This window comes from Mustela nivalis (assembly GCF_964662115.1).
Source record: "Mustela nivalis genome assembly, chromosome: 19".
Classification (NCBI taxonomy): domain Eukaryota; kingdom Metazoa; phylum Chordata; class Mammalia; order Carnivora; family Mustelidae; genus Mustela; species Mustela nivalis.
In genome coordinates this window covers 39,237,342-39,256,998 of record NC_139038.1, presented here as the reverse complement: position 1 = coordinate 39,256,998, position 19,657 = coordinate 39,237,342, and the positions used below count along the sequence as shown (strand labels likewise).

General features: G+C 57.8%; 1 protein-coding gene across 16 annotated transcripts in view; it reads right to left on the bottom strand.

The window, feature by feature from the left end:
• NPRL3 (NPR3 like, GATOR1 complex subunit) overlaps positions 1–19,657 on the bottom strand; it is a 38,048-nt gene that overhangs the window by 13,273 nt on the left and 5,118 nt on the right. For 4 of the 16 annotated variants that reach the window (XM_082713659.1, XM_082713660.1, XM_082713671.1 and 1 more), the window contains 5 exons: positions 18,537–18,606; positions 10,967–11,096; positions 9,445–9,519; positions 4,846–4,999; positions 2,909–2,990 (listed from right to left, as the gene is read on the bottom strand). In XM_082713659.1, coding sequence (XP_082569785.1) covers positions 2,909–2,990; positions 4,846–4,999; positions 9,445–9,519; positions 10,967–11,050 — 395 coding nt within the window. In that variant the 5' untranslated portion in view covers positions 11,051–11,096; positions 18,537–18,606. Of the gene's footprint in view, positions 1–2,908; positions 2,991–4,845; positions 5,000–9,444; positions 9,520–10,950; positions 11,097–12,243; positions 13,400–14,313; positions 14,353–18,536; positions 18,607–19,657 lie in introns of those variants that run through there. The other 12 variants (XM_082713674.1, XM_082713662.1, XM_082713661.1 and 9 more) reach the window with 8 other exon arrangements.

Below are 19,657 nucleotides of genomic sequence, written 5' to 3'. Positions count from 1 at the left end.
TGCTACCTCTGAAAACCAGTCGGCACACACTGTCAAGCCGCGGCCCACAATACTGTGACTGCTGCGCACTCGTTCCCTCGACCACCGGTGAGCCACCAGCCACACTTCCCTACAGGCCAGCCTCAAGGTTTGTTACAGGAAGTGCAGGGACATCCCCTGACTTCACGGGAGACACAACCTGACGGTCACACAGAGGCATGGGGCAGTTACTGAGGTCACCGAGCCCAACGGGGGACACAGATGCCACAACAGTCAGGGCAGGCTCCCAAGGGATTCATGCTGCTGGCCCCTCCTCACAGACACTCGGATCCTGGGTCACGAGGCCACCAGGCCAATTGGCCACGCCACAGCCATGGGTTTTATGTGAAGCAGCACATCCCAGGAGGCTGGGCGGGCTCAGGTGCCTAAGTGTCTGCTGGGGTCGAGTCCTGGATCAGGCTCCCTGCTTCTCCCTCTGCCTCTGCGGCTCCCCCTGCTTGTGCTCTCTCTCTGACAAATTAACAAATGAAATTTTTAAAAAAGAAGCCGATCCAGCTCCTTTGATGTCTCACCCGGATCTCCTACCCCCACACCTCGCAGCTCCGGGTCTCACCTATGCTCAGACAAAACCCTCGCAGCCCCGCTGGAACGCTGCCCCAGGGAGAAGCGGCTCTGTGCCGCTGGGTCACTCCGTAAACACACGGCGCCCTCTCTCAGCTCCAAGCTAAGCCCCCTGCAGCAGCGGGCCAGGCTAGACCTCAAGGGACAGGGAAGGCCCCAGGCCAGGGCTGCTCCTGGGCTGTCACAGAGCCACTGCCACCGGCAGGTTGGGACAGGGTGTAGGGGAGGACCCCGCTGTCCCTGGGCGTCCCACCAGAGGGGCGCTGCTGCTGGCTTACGGAGGTGGGCCCCAGGACCCACGAGTGGGCAGGGTGGGGTCTGGGAATAGGAAAGGGCGGGCGGGGGCTTCACCCGGAGGAAATAGGATCCTGAACACTCACACCAGGACGCCCGGGCTGGAGGAAGCAGCCGGGGCCGCAACAGTAACCCCGGGCGCAGTTTCTTCCCTGAAACGCGGCTCCCTGGTCTCCCTCAATCCAGGGCCCATTGGGGCACCGGGCTGCCTCGAGTCCAGGCGGCAGGTGGGCCAAGCGCCCCAGACCTCACGGCCTCCAATCCTGCAGCTCAAACCCAAGGAGTCGCGCTCCACTCCTTCCTTCAACGCGGCAAGCCTGGCTCAGGGCTGGCGTTTATCTCCAGGGCAGGCTGAGCGCCGCTTCTCGTCCCACCCTCATGGAGGGAGGCCGGGCACCAGACGGCACCCAGGAAGCACCAGCCAACCCAAAACCAGAGGGCAGCAGACTTCAACGTGGTCATGAGCGACGCCGCGGGAGAAACGGGGGGGGGACCGCAGGACGGAAGTGCCCGTGCCGACCCCCCACCACCACCGAGGTCAGGACGAGGGAACACGGGCCGCAGCTTCCGTCGCAGAGGACAGCTCTGCGTCCGGGGTGAAGGCAGCCTTCCTCTTACAGCAGCGGACAGGGTCTGAGAAGGCTCTGGATAGGAGAGGGGGATGCACAGGGCGGCGGCCGGACACGGCTGTGGACACACACGCTCACCGAGACCCTGGGCCGGCACAGCCAGAGGAAGGGGGGGTCTCCTGTGTTGCCAGTGGGGTGTGGCCCGTGGCGCAGGCCCCCCGCGCTGTCAGGAACACACACATAACCTCACGTGCGCAGCGGCGCAGGTCTTAGGGCCCCCGAGGCTCAGAGGCTGCGGCAACTGAGGGCCCAGGCAAGGGCTGTCTAACTGGCGGCAGCAACAGAGAAGTCCTTACATACAAGTTCAGCGGGGTGGAGGCCACACCGCTGAGCAGAGAGGGCAGGGACGGTGTGTACGCACAGCGTGGAGGGGCAGAGGTGGCCAATGCTTGCCTGCGTGGCCTCCAGCCCACCTGGGTGGCTGGCACGTGGCCTGGGGCTAGGACACACCTGCCGCCAGGGCCGGACGGAGCCTGGTGCAGGGACATCGGGGAACAAACGCAACACTCTGATTTTCAGATGAGGGATGCGTGACCTTTTCAAAACCTTCCGTTAAAACAGCAAAAAGAACGGAAATTTCCCAAATGCTCCTAACAATAATCCCAGGTATGGGACTAGAGATGGGCTTTGTTTTCTCGACACTCTTGTAGATTTCCTAAATATCGATAACAAGCGTGTACGGTTGGTGAGATCAGGAAAACGACTAACACAGAAAAGGGTCCTCGAGAAGCCGCCCTTTCTGGGCTTGGACGACGTGTGCTATTGGCAGCCACAGCTCTTAGGCCCAGCCCACCTCCAGTGGGGAGCATGGGGCCTGCCGATAGGATGAAGGCCCGAGAAGGCCAGGGGCGGGCACGGGCGGTGTGCAAGGACAAGGCCCAGAGCCGCCTGCACCGCTGGCTGGGCAGTGACCCCTCGGGAAGCAACAGTCCTGGGGCAGGGCGGCGGGCACAGTGTGCAGGGACCCATGCCCCACCCCCGCCCACGCCCCCCACCTCCCAGCCACACTACAGACCCAGGGTCAGGGACCAGTGGACACGCTGGGAAAAGAAGTTCCCGGCTGCGGACACCAATACTACGGGGAAAACCGTGTGGCTCTGCTGTGTCCACAGCACCTGCGCCTTCCCACACGCAGACCCCAAGTCCCGCGGCGTCCGCGGCGCCCTCGGAGCCTCAGCCTCCTCCTCAGCAAAGTGATGACATGACACCCACCTCAGGAGGCAGACCCCAAACCTGGCACCGTGACAGGGTGACTTCAGGTTCAGTCCGGGGCCTGGGGGGGCCAGCACTGTCAGTCTGTGCCCACCCCCATCACAGTGGCACCACAGGAGAATAGGCAACAAGGGCCACAGCAGGTGCCCCGGCACACCCCCCGCCCGCCTCACCTGTCGTAAGCCTCCTTGAGGTCCCTGGCCAGCTTGCACTTGGGCAGGATATGATGAAATGGGGACTGAGGACCATCACTCGCTGCAACGATCAGAACACAGAGAGTTTAGAGCCTCCGAAGCCAGGAAATATGTGAGGCTAGAACGGAAAATACCCGTAAGAACAAGGTTAACTGGGCGCCTGGGTGGCTCAGTGGGTCCAAAGTCTGACTCTTGGTTTTGGCTCAGATCATGATCTCGGGGTCCTGAGATTGAGCCCCACACAGCGTGGGGCGTCTGCTCAAGATTCTCGCTCTCCCTCTGCCTCTCACCCCCCACACTCACGTGCTCTTTCTCAAATAAATAAATCTTAAAATTTAACTGAAAATAAATTTGAACTAGTTTTTCTTTTTTGATTTATTTTTGTACAGTTTTATGTACTTATTTGACAGAGTGAGTGAGAGACAGAACACAAGCAGAGCGAGAGAGGAAGCAGGCTCCCCACTGAGCAGGGAGCCTGATGTTGGGCTCGATCCCAGGACCCTGAGACCATGCCCTGAGCCGAAGGCAGATGCTAACCGACTGAGTCACCCAGGCGCCCCAATTTCAAGTCATTTTGAACCAAACATCATGGAACTCCGCACTGTATTTTATAAAATCTGTGCACCCATTTGAATGAAGATGAGACTTTGGCAGATTTGTTCAATGGCCTTTAGATGGGTCATGTGTTAGATTTTAGCACTGGGGCCCCTGGCCCCGCAGCGATTTCACCGGTGGCCCCAGAGCACAGACCCCCAAGACGCCCTCCACCTGCTGAGCCGCTGCTTCCAGGCCTCATCCCACTCGCTCACACCAGGGCCATTTATTTTTAGGATCCAAAGTCTTTCATTAGGGGCACCCGGGGAGCTCAGTCATTAAGCATCTGCCTTCAGGTCAGGTTGTGATCCTGGGGTCCTGGCATCAAGCCCTGCATCGGGCTCCCTGACCGGTGGGAAGCCTCCCACTCCGCTCCCACTCCCCCCGCTTATGTTCCCTCTCTCGCGGTCTCTCTCTGTGTCAAATAAATAAAACCTTAAAAAAATAGTCTTTTCTTAGTCCTTTATCATTAATACCTTAAAATATGTAGTTAATTGAATTTTTAAACATCTTGTGGTAGGGGCTCCTAGGGGCTTGGTCATTGGGCGTCTGCCTTCTGTTTGGGTCAGATCCCCGGGTCCTGGGATGGAGTCCCACATTGGGCTCCCTGCGCAGTGGGGAGCTTGCCTCTCCCTCTGCCTCTGCTGCTCCCCTTGCTTGTGCTCTTTCTCTCTCTCAAATAAATGAAATCTTAAAAAATTTCTTCTGTGATGAAGTCACAGATTCTAAAGAGAATTTTTTTAAACAAAACTTGTGGATTGTTATGAATCAATACACAACTGACCAAAACATACTTATACATTCTGACAGCTGTCAAGGGAAAAAGCAAGTTCTCACTGACAGCGCACCCAACCGCTACTCTGATGTCCGGCCACGGCCAGACCGGGCTCACCCTCAGACCCGCATCTGGCCTCCTTCGGCTGCAGAGCCCTGAGCTGAGATGGGGGTGTGGGGGCGGCAGGCAGCGCTCCTGTGCTCACAGGTGGTTTGGGGATGCCCAAGTCCACGCAGCAGCCAGTAACCGGTCAGCTGGTGACTCCGTCGGGTCCTCCCTCAGCTTGCGGGAAGCTGAGAAGGGAAAGCACCCACTTCACCAGCCCTGCATTCCCACTGGCCCCTGGGCAAGTCCCCGGTGTGTGCACCTGCCGCCGGGCGCTGTGGGGTGCAGATCAGGCCGGGAAATCCACTTCCGGGGTCAGTTCAGGGCTGCTATGCAGCTGTGTCCCACCCTCCCGAGTGCCTGGGGACGACCTGCAGACGGTCCCAGGAGCCCCCGATGCCTGCGTGTGGGCCCGCACACGCTGACGCCCCGCGGCACTCACCGTCAGCCATGGCGGACACCTCGTCCTGCAGCGCCAGGATCAGCTTGGCCTCCCGCGTGAGGTACTGGCAGCGGCGCTCCTCATGCTGCAGCACGGTGGCGATGCGCCGGGACAGCGTGTGCAGGCAGTTGATGACCGACGGGTCCGCGTTGGCCTGCGGGGGAAGGCAGGGGCTCAGAGGCGGCACGTGCACTGAGGGGCACACGGGGCGCATTGGCCACAGGGTGTGAAGGACCTGCTCAACTCCTTGTCCACATGGTCCTCTCCAGGGGCCACTGCTGTCCCCGGGCCTGTGTCCCCTCTGGGGTCCGTCACAGCAACACTGCTGTGAGCGGCGTCCTGGCTGGGGAATGACTGCCCAAGAGGCAACACGGAAATAGCTCTATGGGGCCCCCAGCATGTGCCACCAGCAGAGGCATAGCAGGGCACCACAGCAGGGCCATGCAGACAGGACCAGGGCAGCCCACCGGGGGCCGGGGCAGCGGAAGGCACAGATCCCACCACCTGCCCGCAGTGGGACCCTAGGCTCCCTCCGGAGATGCTCCACAGTGGCACCTCCCCCAGCAGTTAGCCCGACAGAGCCCCTGCAGGGCACAAACCCGAGAGTGCTTGGGGTCACCCATGCGCAGCCACTGCTGGTGGGCAGGACCAGGCCTCCTGAGAACTCAACCACACGGACCCACTACAACAGGGACACGGAGCTCGGGACACAGAAGCTCCAGGCCCCCCGTCTGCTGGACACACTGTCCTCAAGGGAAGAGGCTCTTCCCAGCAGGAACATGGCTAACCAAAGCCAGCAGGCTCCCTTGGCACCCCTGCGCCAGCTCCAGAACCTATCAGACGGGCAGGGAGGCCAGGCAGCCACACCCGCCCAGGCCAGGGTGGGGCAGGCGGCTGGATGGTCTCTGAAGATGCACCACGGAGCAGATAGCGGCGAAGCCATGACTCAGTGGTTCAGGAGGCCACGAAGGCTGCTGAGTCATCCCAGGGGCGGAGGTGGGAAAAGGGAGAGGGACGCTGGTACCGCTGATTAAACCCAGGGGTGCCTCCCCTCCTGTTTATCTGGCAGGCAGGGCCCCCCCAGCGAGGTGTCCACAGTCAGCCCTTTGGACCAAACCCTGCACCAGACAGGGTAAACACCTTTGTCACCAGGACTTGGAGAGATTTTCTGAGCTCCCAGTAGATGTCACACTCACAGACAGAATCTGCACTCATGCAGGGGACAGGACTAAACACTGCCGTCACGCCATGCCCAGCACCCGGCAGCAGCCCTGCCCCTCCAGCATGGCCCCCAGCAATGCCCCCACGAGATGCTGGAACTACAGGGCCTCGTGCATGTGCCACAGCTTTCCGACGAAACACACTTGCAGAGGAGTCTGCACAGGTGGTCCCGGCAGCAAACAGGGGAGGAATGATCCCATGCACCTGGCTATTCCCCTCCTGAGCCACCGAGTCACACGGGAGAGCATGACCCTATGTTCCAGGTCCCACTGGCGGGCCACTACGGCGTTTTAAGTCATACGCCTGAGCCCATGACGTCCACATTCCCAGGCATGCAGCGGGGTATGCACCCAGGCAAGACCCGCACTGATAGGGTGCCCTGGGGTGTCCTGCCTGGCTCCACAGGCCAGACACCACAGACACAGGTGCCTGCAGAGCCCAAGGCTCACTCTGGCCACAGGGACAGAGGGACCACCAAGGACATGCCGGCCCTGAGGGGAAACTCAGAAATGCCGCATTTGCCCCATAGGTGATGTGAAACAGCAGGAGATTTAGGGTATCGCCTGTGAGACTTTCTCGCTCCCAAAAAGTGCACTGAAACAGAACGAGGCCTCCAGAGCAGACGTCCAATTTGCAGGCAACACACACACACAGAGCAAGCACGATGAGATGGACCCCAACACGGAACACCAACGGGCCGGAGCGGGAGGAGGGTCCTAGACCGGCAGAGACCCACAGACACAGCCCACACACTCGTGAGGGTGAGGTTTTCATCCTGGCCCAGACAGGCCAGCGGCCAAAACTATGGCCACCAGGCACTAGCTGATACCAAATCACAGCGAACTTTATCAGGGGTGAAAAGGTGCCACAGTATAACACCAACGTTCACAGTTGATAGAGAAGCCACCCACAGTACGCAGAACTGAACAGACATGAGCTCTGGGGCTTGCCCAAAACGCCTGAACAACAGGGCAGGGGAGAAGCCAGAGCGGGCTGGTGACAGCCGGGGGACATCAGAGATGGGTGTACGAGGGTGGGCAGACTATTACTGTCACTAGTGGGCGGTTTGTTTAAAACTCTTTAAAGTAGGGCACCTGGGGGGCTCAGTGGGTTAAGCCTCTGCCTTCAGCTCAGGTCATGATCTCAGGCTCTCTGTTCAGCGGGGAGCCTGCTTCCCCCTCTCTCTCTGCCCACTTGTGATCTCTTTCTCCATCAAATAAATAAATAAAATCTCAAAAAAAACCCTTTTCAAAGTATTAAAGTATATATGTATGTTTTCATGACTATTAAAAAAGACAAAATAACTTTCTCCCCTAAAAATACCAATGCTTTACATCATTTAAAATTCCTCCCGCTCTTCAACGTCACGGCCTCTGCTGTGTGAGGTCCCCTACCGCGTTGCTTCCCGGCGCAGCGATCCACCCGTCCTCCTCCAGGCTCGGGCCGGGCCCCCACGCCTCACCCCTGCCAGCCATGGGCCGCACCAGTATGATGACTCCCCCTTGTCTCAGCAGCCCAACTACTGGATGCCTGCACTGCTTCCGGCCTCGCCGTTATCCTAAGTCTGCTCACAGCTCCAGAAGCCGCTTGTTTTCTGGACGGCAGTGTCCAGAGGTGGCACCCAGTCGGCTCCCCCGCACTGTCCCGCCGCGACCAGGACCTGCCTGCAGGGCAGACCCATGGCTGCTTCTCACTGCCCATCCCGCAGGGACTGTCAGGGTTCACAGGCCAACAGCGTTCATCGTGATTTGGGGGTTTTGTTTCTTACTTACTGGAGCTCTCTTGGTGGCTGTGCATAGTATGTAGTTTTGTCAGTCACACCTGACATTATTTACACTGTGCAAAGGCCAAAATGACAAAGTAAAGGTCTCCACGTGGAACGGCAGGCCCGGGACAGCCCCTGCTAACCCTGCATGCTGCTGTCTCAAGCAGCGCGGGGGCCAGTTTTAAAGACCAAGCCTCACTCCAAGGGTCTCTGTCCTGGCGTCACTGCGGTTTCGAGCCGCTCACAGTGAATGCGGTTTTCTCTCCAGAGAAAAGCACCCCGAGACGTGGAACGATTCCCCATCTTACAGGTGTCCCCTGCGCTGCATGTCATTTTGGCCACTCTGAGGGCCGGCAGAGCACACGCTGCTCCGTGTCACTGAGACCCAGTCACCTGGTCTGGGATGCTTTTGTGAAGCCAGCGCACGGGCCACACATGCCCATCAGAAAGAATACGGACTGTTTTCGTACGAACCGGCAGTGGGGCAGCTCACAGGGATCCCGTCACAGGACGGCCACAAGACAGACTTCCTGGGCAACTCCCAGTCCTTTCGGAACACAGTAAGGCTTTCCCGGGGGCGCTTTTCATGTTCCTGTGGGTCCCTCAGATCCTGACAGCTTCACTGAAGAGAAACTTCCTCTGACCTAACTTCAGGCAGTCTGGGAACTGCCCGGAGAAACTCCGAGGCTCACGGATTAAACACGACACGGAGAATCACAAGTGCTGGTGTGGAGGACGCAGACAGTGGGCCGCCGTGGGCAGCCGTCTGACCCATCCTCAACACGGCACTGCAATGTGTATGCCCAAGGGAAAGAAAACCGGGCATCCACGCAAACACCTGGACAGAAATGTCCGTCATAGCACGGGCCCTAGTGCAGCGACACACACGTCGCTCCCAACGGCTGGAGCGCAGAGACAGCGCATCTGCGACTGCATCTACAGACGGACGCGCCCGCTGAGCTCCACACACATGGAACACGCTGCCGCCACGAGAGGGATAGGCACGCTACCACGTGCGTGAGCCACGTGGAAGCAGACAGACGCCGAAGGCCACACAGTGTAGAATCCTGTCTCTATGCGGGACGCCTGGGTGGCTCAGTTGGTTAAGCAGCTGCCTTCGGCTCAGGTCATGATCCCAGTGTCCTGGGATCGAGTTCCGCATCGGGCTCCTTACTCGTCAGGGAGCCTGCTTCTCCCTCTGCCTCTGCCTGCCATTCTGTCTGCCTGTGCTCGCTCTCTCTCACTCTCTCTGATAAATAAATAAAATATTGTCTAGAATCCTGTCTCTACGCAAATGCAGAACAGGTAAGCCCACAGACAGAAGGCACACCAGTGGTTTCCAGGGGCCGGGAGAGGAGGGAAAATGAGAAGTAAGTGGTCTCCTTTTGGGGCTGTGACTCCTGGAACTGACACAGGAAGGGTAAACTCCCGCAGGACCCCCAGAGGGGCCTGGCAGCAGCCGGGCCGACCCTGCAGTCTGAGCTCTGAGCCAATGATACCGTCACCAGAGATGAATGGCGGCTCCCGTCCCAGGACCCTGCTCCCCCGCCCCGGGGCCCTGCTCCCCGCCCTTGAGCCGCCAGTGCTCTCCAGCCATCTGTGCACTAGCTCACCCTCAGAGCAAACACCACATTAAAAAGAATCATCGTGGGGGCTTCCCTCTTCGGAGATGGGTCTGTTTTCGAAACCTGGAAAAGAAATACAATCTAATGAGTGAGGGCCACCACGTCCCAAGAAACCCTGTGTAGAGCTATTCTTCAGGCACAGGAAAAGGCTCGAGAGGGTAGCCGACCCAGAATAAAACAGCCCTAGCGTCTCTGAGACGTGGCCACCGCCTCCACACGGGCAAGCACGGGCAGCACAGACCGATGGAAACGCGGCTGAGACGACAGCGGGAGGGTCGATGCCACGGCCCCAAGGGACAAGATTACTGCAGGCAACGGAAGGGAGCTTGATGGGGAGAGGCTGGAGCACACGGGACACTCTCTGCCCAGACCCTCCCTCCCCCACTGCTGTCTCCACTGTCCCGTCCCCGCCAGGCTGGGCAACCGCTCCAGACGACGAAGAGACAGGTAACACTCAGAGCCAATCGGGACCGCGGTGCCTGGCACCCGGCCATGGTCGGTCACACGTGCCGCCAGCAGAAGGCACGGGAGTGTGTCTGGGGATTGGGGGAGGGGGTGGTGGCCACATCTCCCTGGGCCAACCCACCAGGACGGTCACCATCCCTGGTTTGGTAGCTGTGACTCCTGGGAAAATGTCCCATCTCCCCCTGCCACCCACAGGTCAGCAGCGGGGACTGAGGCCTATCTACAGAGGCCTGGTAAAGAGGAAGGTGTCACCAGTGGGACCTGGTGCACCAGCCACGGACTGCCGTCCTGCAACAGCCAACCCCCTCAGAAGCTCCTTCCACAGGGAAACTCAGGGAAAAGACTTGAGGACTGCAGCTTCTGGATCCTATAGATAGAGCTGAATTCTACCCCATCTTATCAAAGCCCTGATTCTGTGTGCAAAGGACTGACTAGCAGGTTTTGGTGTCAAACTCCCTTGGGGAATAGTGCCCTCGATCTTGTTAAAACCCCTCAGTACCATAGCGTGTCATTCATCCCAGAAGTCTAGCACAACACTAAGAACTGAATTAATCATCCTATTTGCTATGATGTCATTTAATAAATAAGAAAAAAGACTTGCACCACTTCAGAGATGGACGTCCTAGATATAAAGGGGAAGGTAGCAGTCAGGAGAACCCAGGAAGCAAAGAGCAAAAACCATGGCAGGCCTATGGGGATACGCAGCTCACTGAACACACACATGCAAGGGGTCAGGGACACAGCATGATACGATGGCTGCCTTCACCAGTGTGAGCTACAGCTCCCTGAGGGCCCCGGAGCCAGGACAGGCCGTGCCTACACAGGGAGAGCCCCACCTGCCCAGGGAGAGCCCCACCTGCCCAGCGAGAACCCCACCTGCCCAGGGGGGCCATACCTGCCCAGCGAGAACACCACCTGCACAGGGGGGCCGTACCTGCCCAGGGAGAGCCCCACCTGCCCAGCGAGAGCCCACCTGCCCAGGGAGAGCCCCACCTGTCCAGCAAGAGCCCCACCTGCCAGGCGCCGTACCTGCCCCAGGCCGTACCTGCCCCAGGCCGTGCTGCAGCAGGGTCGGGTGTCCAACAAACCGCACATTATCAATCTTCAGTTCAAATTTCTGGCCACACATTTCAGACTTGGTTGCCAAAATTGTTGCCAGAATGACATCCGAAAACCTTAAAATAACACAAGGGCAGAGTGGAAATCAGGACATAGCGTGCCACGGTACCAGGCCCACCTGCCCTCCGAGGGGAAGGGTCTCAGGACAGGGCCGCTTCGTGCGTGCAGTGCTCAACCGCCACTGCCCACCTGGAAGCAGCCGTCAGTCGCCCTTCAGAAGCGGCCCCCGCGACCAGGGACATAAATCCCAGGATTACGAGGTAAAAGGCATGAGAAGCATAGAATGAAGGCACATGCTGTCATTTCTTGGCATGCTCTACGGAACTCAGGAGAGAGGACGCATGGCAGTTTGCTTTTCAAGGGAGGACAGCAGCTGCAGCTGGCACTGCCCCAGGGAGCCGCTCGCCGAGGTGCACAGGCACGTGGGGACGCCTGGACTGACTGGCCCGGGTTTGCCGGGCTGCACCCTCCACCCCAGGTGTGTAAAGGACATCACTCACTGACCTTCCTCACGGCAAGGCTGCCTGGGCGTCCCCCTACGCTGAGCATCTCAACCTTCCAGCTCTTACTAGGGGAGAAACCTTGAAGAAGTGCAAGATATGCAGAGCTAGTGACAGGAAACGAAGGTGGGGACGCACCGGCTGGGCGCCGTGGGAAGGAGGAAGGCTGTGGTGGGGCAGTACATCTGGCTACCGCCTCGGTACCCCTGTCGAGCTCACCCTTGTCGAGAGGCACCTATACACCGGTCTCCCCATGGGCAACCCTGTTCCTTCCTGCCCAGGGGACCCAGATAAGCGAGCATCACTGCAGGGAGGAGAGGCTGGGGGTACAGTGCAGACCCTCATCTCAGAGCCCAGGCCGCAGGGGCCTCCACTCTAGAAACTCGGAGGCCCCGTGTCTGGTCAGGAGCCAGAAGGGAGACGAGTCCTGTGCTCGTTTCTCCACCTGGGAAAAGTACATCTAACATTGGGCCGGAAGTGCCCACTGTGTGGGAAAGGGCGGCTCCACAGCCACGCTCTGCCCCTGGGTAAGGAGGCCCTGATAGTCCTGAGGAGGCCGATGAGGACAGACACCAGGGTGCGTCCCAGGCCTTCATGGAGGAGCCACAGGGAATTGGGACCCCTCCAGAGTTTCTCTTCTAAAGGAGCTCACTCTGCAGGGAGGGCGGCAACGGACCCCCACCACTCCAAAGGGAAAGTCTACCACAGACTGCGGCTCCCGTCCAACTCTGAGGCAGCAAATGACCTTGACGTTACGTGGTCTAGTAGGGGCCGTTGCTCTGGGTTCCTCACCCTCAGCAGGGCTCAGTGTCTCACACGAGAGACGTAACTTGGAACCGGCCTGGAACGAGAGCCTCGCTGAGGTCAACCAGCTCACGGAGAAAGGCAAGACAGGCAGCGATGGGCTCTCTCCAAGCCTCTCTCCTAGGCAGCAGGCGAGCCTAGCACGGCCGAGGGGAGCTGGCCATGCTGGCCTCTAGCCTTCCCCCAGGGCCAACGTGGTCCCCTAGGAGCCCCTGATCACTCTGTGGTCCCCAAAACAAACCAGATGCAAGGGTTTTGGCCAAAACGGGCTGCCCTGCCTCTTGTACAGTCAGGAATGCAGTTGGACCTTCCGGGACCAGCGCTGTCAGAGACATTCTGGGGAACTCGGAACACGGCTGCAGCCCTTGGCCGCCCAATGTGGGTCACTCCTTCCCCAATGTGGGTCACTCCTTCCCAGGAACACCATTCTCTGGAGTGAATAAGCCAGAGATGGAAGCTTGCAGAGTCTTAGGAGGTGTGATGTGCTTTCTTCAAAAACTCTCAATGGCTCACCCTGCCCCACACCTCCCACTGGAGGGACACGGTGATGCCGAGGGAGGGCTCCCGCTGATAAAGCCCTACTAAGCACTTCTGCCAACATTCCATCCCTATCTAAACAAACACTGCCCCTGCACTCTGCCACCCAGCGATACGAGGGACACAGAGATGACGGACAGAAAAACAACTTCCTACCATCCCAGAGGTTCACACTTTCTTGTGATATCCAAAAATCTCCACTAACAACCTCTGCTCCATCATGGAGAGCCACAGAGGGGCCCCAGCCCTGGCCTTTAGCCACCGGTCCCAGAACCTGAGTCCAGCTGTGAAATGCGCCGAGATTCAGAGACAAATAGAGGTGGTCCAGTTCACGCTTATAAATATCTGGATCCAAGAGGTACCCTTCCAAGACCCAAATAAAAAGCACTCCCCACTCTGGGTCCAGAAAGGACACAACAGAGGGGGCCAACTTGAGAGCCGTGTGCTGCCGAAGTTAAAAGCCACACGACCCTAAGTGGTTCTCTGGGGTGGCCTGGGTGGCCTGTGGCTGCTCTGCCCGTATAAGCCAGTCTGACTCCACTCACGGTAACTTATATTACACACTAATGATTAAAAAAAAAAAACACGCGAGTGGCTTCCACTTCACATACTGTGTCTGCTGACCTAACGCACAGTGCCACAGAGTCGCACCATGAGACTTGGTGGAAGGGGACGTAACTGACATGAACAGCAAAGTTAAACAAAACAAGTGAAAATATTTGTTTCCAAAAAATTCTTTTCCCACGTTCTGAAGACGAAAGCCCTGGTAAGTGTGCTGCCACACAATAAAATAGCCGTTACAAAACTAATATCCCTGGGGGCGCCTGGGTGGCTCAGTGGGTTAAAGCCTCTGCCTTCAGCTCGGGTCATGGTCCCAGGGTTCTGGGATCGTGCCCGCAGCCAGCTCTCTGCTCGGCAGGGAGTCTGCTTCCCCTCTCTCTCTGCCTGCCACTCTGCCTACTTGTGATTTCTGTATGTCAAATAAATAAATAACATATTTAAAAAAAAAAAAAAAAAAAAACAGAAATGCAAACCAGAGGCAATGACCAAGGGTCTTTCTAGGGGGACGCTGACTCGGGAGACAGGGAGCCCTGTTCTTGCCTGCCTACCACCTTCCTGAGGCCACTGGTGCCTGCCTGTAGGAGGGGAGGTCTGCGTGCACACCTGGTCCCAGAAGTCTCCCTGGCAGCAGCCAGCCTTGCCTTGGCCTCCCAGGGAGTGGGGGATAGCTGAGTAACTCCAGGTGGAGAAAGGGCAGGGGCCGTGGGGAGCCTGGGCACTCGTGGGGACCGGGCAGTGAGGTCCGAGCCAGAGCCTGTGTGCCTCGTTAGTCATTCTTCAACACTGAGGGCAATCAGGATTTAAGCACAATTACAAGAAGAGAAGGCAGCAGGAATCAAGACAGAAAGATGGTGGAGAAGCGTCGTCTTACCCTGCAACCAATCGCTCATCGGTTGGAGGACATGGCTTGCTGGAATGGGAACAGGACCATCAAGAGCAAACAAACACACTGATTTTAAAATTCATGAAGAGTTACAAGGCTGTTTTATTAAACAGCATTAAAAGTCTAGCAGAAGGGCCACCACCAGCATTACCTGCCGAGGGCAAAGCTAAGCGACTTACCGGACAAGAAAGAAGACAGACACTCGCCCAGGTGAAGACTTACCACCGTTCTCTCACGAGAGCTCCGATTCCCACACGGAAGCAGAGCTGGGCACAACGAAGAGCCAGTTCTCAGGAGCGAGAGCAAGGCCGGAAGCCCAGGGTCAGAGCCCAGCGCCAATCGTGTCACAGCACACCCAGGCGCAAGCACTTTAATCTTTCTGACAAAACTGTCTCGGTCGGACCCCCTGAGAACCCCGTACGGAAGAGCCTGTGAGAACTGGTGAGCGCCGCTGACTGTGGCAGCCTCAACCAGTGACACACGCCTCCTGCCCATCCAGGCTCGCTGAGCCCTGCTCAGCACAGGACCATCGGCCTTGAGGAGGCTGCGGCCAATCTGGACGGGGCCTGGGACACCTGTGCACCATGCGACTTCGGTCTTCTAGAGAGTCCATCACTCTGCAGAGGACTGTGCTCTAGGACATGCTGCTTTCCCAGTGTCCATGGCACAGAGAGTAGGCCAGGCCCCCGCGTGGAGACAGCCACGGAGGAATGAGAGCCTACCACGACCCCGTGCCGGGACCACCAGGCTGTCCCGCTGGGCCTGTGGCTCTGCACAGCTCTCACCAAGAAATACGCGCCACAGACCCATGTGAGAGACACACACAGCCAAGAGCCCCTTCAACAGCTCCCAAACATCAGCTCATCCCTGCATATAGTATGAAGGGAGTAAGATGTTTTGTGGACCTTCCCAGGTCACCCAGAAGCCCCCTAGGAGCACCAGTGCAGCTCCTACAACTTCTGTCTTCTACAACCAAACAGGTCCCAGCAAAATCCCTCACTTCCCAAAGGGAAGAGCGTGTGGGGCTTCCGAGAACCAGTGGTGCTCTTCCCCATTCCCAGCTGTGGTGGGGACACGTCAAATGCCCCCAGCATGTTTCATGAACTTGCGTCTGCCCTCTAAGGGAGCCAGGGCTGCCAGTAAGCACTCTCACCAAGACACACGTGTTCCCATGATCCCCAGACCTGGGGGGAGAGGCAGAGGGGCCTTGCCACCCTCAGGTGTCTTAAGACAGCGAAACAGAGGCTCATGGCAGAAGGAACATGCCCGAGACCATATACTGCAGGTTCAAAATGAGAGTCCCAGCATGCCGCGGGCAGGCAGGCCCCAGTGCAGACTTACTGGTTGGGCCAGGAAAGGGGCGGGGATCCCCAAGCCCAGGGACAACACTGCTTACCCACATTCTCTGCATCAACCTCAGCTCTAGGAAACAGGGGAACCTTCCTTCCTTTCAAGACTATTTATTTATTTAGAGAGAGAGGGAACACAAGCAGGGAGAGCGGGAGAGGGAGACGCAGACTCCCTGCTGAGCAGGGAGCTCAATGGAGAGCTTGATCCGAGAACTTAAGGATGTGGACCCTGGCCCAGCCAAAGGAGAGGCTTCACCGACTCACCTCCAAGCACCCCAAGGACTATCTTTCTAACATATGTGCACACGCACAGTAGCAGAAACAAAGCTGTCAAGAGAGGCCTGGTGGAGCCCCGTGCACCTGGCGGAGAAGACTAGCTGTGTGCCTGTCTGGCCCGCCGGCCCGAGGTTCTGGGCTACCTGAGGGGGTGAGTGTGCCCAAAAGCTGGACCCACGGCTTACAGAAAGGTGGCCAGGCCTGAGGAGGGCAGGAGGGCCCCTGGAATCCAGCACCCCACAATGCTAACCGAGAACTTAAGGGTGTGGACAAAAACCTCTGAGGTCATCTGGATTCTATCTAAAGTAAGACGATTTCTGAGTGTTTTGAAATGAAGTCGACTCTTTTTCAAGCTACCGGCTTTCCTGTGAGAGTGCCCAGAACATTCCACGCTGGGCAGGAAGGCACCAACGACAGCCTTTGTGACTGAGGCCAGGCCTTCTCCAGGACCTCCTCTGATGGCCGTGGGTAGATGCAAGAGCAGGACCTCCCCGAGGGCGCCTGGGGGCTCAGTCAGGGAAGCGGCTGCCTTTGGCTCACGTCATGATCCCAGGGTCCTGGACTGAGCCCCAGGTCGGGCTCCCAGCTCAGCGGGGTGCCTGCTTCTCCCTCTCCCTCAGCGCTTGCTCATGCTCTGTGTCCCACTCCCTCTCTCTGAAACAAAGAAAATCTTTAAAAAAAAAAAAAAAAGAGGGAGGAAAAAAAGGAGCACAAGCCCCCTGGTGCCCAGCACTCGTCCAACAGGACTGCTGCAACTTCACATCTGGATTTCAAGCCCGTGTTGTAACACAGGACCTTCTACGGCGGTGGAGACACTGCCCATCTGAGCCACTTGGGACAGCAGCCAGTCGTCACCCGTGCCCCACCCCCAAGCACCTGTAACTTGGCTGGTGCAAAGGAGGAACAGATTTCACCAGTTTCATTTCTGTTTCAACAGTGACTTAACAGTGCGCAGCACAGCCCCGCGCCCTCACTTCTCTCGAGCAGCGCACCTCCATCACCACACTCAGAAGCTGCATGAGTGGCCTGTTAATGTGGCTTCAGTCTGGCAAAATAAGCGGGAACAGAAGAAAAGCACCTTGGAGAAGACCATCGGGAAGAACCCTGAACTACTCCAGGAAGGTGTCTGAGCCATCACACGGCTGCCCCCCAGCACCAAAGGCTTGGCAGGCCGACGTGACGAAATAAAGCTGGACACTCAGAGGTATTAACCTGTATCTTTGACAACAGGGGTGGGTGGGAGTGGCATCCGCAGAGGCCATACTGTGCTCCAATTCCCAAAGGAAGGAATTCTTCAATTCAATGAAAGAGACAGTACAGAGAACCAGCTCTTTTAGCGAACAGCATTACCTGTGATACCCCGAGAGACCCAGGATGCTTCACTCCCTTCCCAAGGTTCTTCTTCTTTATGCTAAATACTGAAATAACTCCCTAAAAACCTCCTCTTAGTCCGCCACGACAAGCCTGTGAGTCACCTGCAGGAGCCAGGTGCTGCCAGCGTCCCAGGAAACCCAGAGCACTTTCTGCACCCTCTGAAGCCTGAGCCTCCTATCTGCGCAGCTAGAGCACGCGGGCAGGCGGCCAGCCCTGCTCTAAAGCCATCTGTGTCCCCAGGTGGAGGATAAGGTGCAGGCGCCCCTTCTAAGAGCCTATTCCAAGTGGCCGACCTCAGAGGACAAGGGGACCACAGCTTCTCCGTGGAGCGGAACCAGCCACACATGTCCGACAGCTCCCCACACGCTGTCCCCACCCCGCTGGTCTCTCCTTCAAAGCTTGCTGCCCTCACAGAAGGTCACTGGTCACGCCCGAGGCCCCACGACCCTCACGAGAAAGGATAAAGGCACACTGTGGAACTGCATGTCACCACGGCAGGTACAGAGCCTGCTCAAGAGGACTCAGGGAGACCGCAGGGGCTCACCCCAAGGCAGAGGCCCAGCAGGGGCCGCAGCTCTCCTGCCACGGGACAGTGCGGGTGGAGTCCTTTACCTCACTCAGGTCCCAGCTACGTTTACAGGCGCCCAGGACAGCCGGTTTACCATCCTCCCTCCGTCAGCTGGGCCTGTGTTACCATTCCCTGGGCTTTACAATAAACATACGGTAGACGTAGTCACGTCTGACGTCTGCCACCCTGACAGCTCATCTCAGAAAAAGCAGCAGGAGCACACACAGGAAGGAACCAAACCTGCCTCTCACCTGCGCCCTAAAAGAGCAAGGGTCACATGAGGCCCGGCTCTTGACCCCCATCCCCACTGAACAGGCTTGCGGCACGCAGGCACCTTCCCGTGACCTCTGGGCACTCGCCTGAGAAGTCAGGTCTGCTTTTCTCCCTGTTCCTCTCACAGAAGAGAAACCTGCTCTCCGGCCTCACCAAACAGCCGGGTCCCCAGCTGGAACATGGGCCATGCTGGGCCACAGGTCAGACCCTGGCAACACAATCCCCAGCTCTGCACAACCTCAAACACCCCACAAACGGGAAAAAAGGCACCAGGCTTCTGGAGGCAGAAAACCACTGGGTCAGCGGGAGGTGGGGCCCTCCCAGGCCTGGGGCAGGCGTTGCCCCATCACGAGTGCCAGCCCGGCGCTCACCTGGAATCCCCGTCCTGGTCCTCGGCATGGTCTCCAGTGCTGGTGACGGCATATCTGCTGCGAGGCTTATCTGAGCGAGGGCACAAAGGGGAGAGCGGCTAAGCACACGGGCCCCACCACCGACCCAAGGATGGGGGGGTGCGTTAGAGACGGCTTCTAAAGCATGGCAGATGCACGCTGGGGCCCTGAGGAGGAGTGGAGTCTGACACAGGCGACGACGTGGGCAACTTGAAAACGCTGTGCCGGGTGGAGGAAACCAGACACAAAAGGACAAACACAACACTTACAGTAAACACCTCAGTGGGCAAGCCAGACACACAAAGCAGACCAGAGGTTACCAGAGGCTGAGAACAGGGGAAACGGGGTTATTGCTTAATGGTTACAGATTTCAGTTTGGGCTGATAAGGGGACAGCTGCCTAACACAGCCAAGTGATTATGGTGACTGTAACTCAGGTTACTGAAGTGTAAACTTTATTTTTTTTTTAAGATTTATTTATTTATTTGACAGAGAGAGATTACAAGTAGGCAGAGAGGAAGGGAGAGAGAAGGAGGAAGCAGGCTCCCTGCTGAGCAGAGAGCCCGATGCGGGACTCGATCCCAGGACCCTGAGATCATGACCTGAGCCGAAGGCAGCGGCTTAACCCACTGAGCCACCCAGGCGCCCTGAATTGTAAACTTTAAAATGGCAACTTTTATGTTATATATTTTTCTCCATAACAAATTTTTTTTAAAGATTTTATTTATTTATCAGAGAGAGGGAGGGGGAGAGAGCGAGCACAGGCAGACAGAATGGCAAGCAGAGGCAGAGGGAGAAGCAGGCTCCCTGCTGAGCAAGGAGCCCGATGTGGGACTCGATCCCAGGACGCTGGGATCATGACCTGAGCCGAAGGCAGCTGCTTAACCAACTGAGCCACCCAGGCGTCCCACAAATTTTTTTTTTAAAGATTTTATTTATTTACTTCACAGAGATCATAAGTAGGCAGAGAGGCAGGCAGGGCGGGCGGGGGGTGCGCAGGTTCCCCACTGAGCAGAGAGCCCGATGCAGGGCTCGATCCCAAGACCCTGAGATCATGACCTGAGCCAAAGGCAGAGACTTTGACCCACTGAACCACCCAGGCAC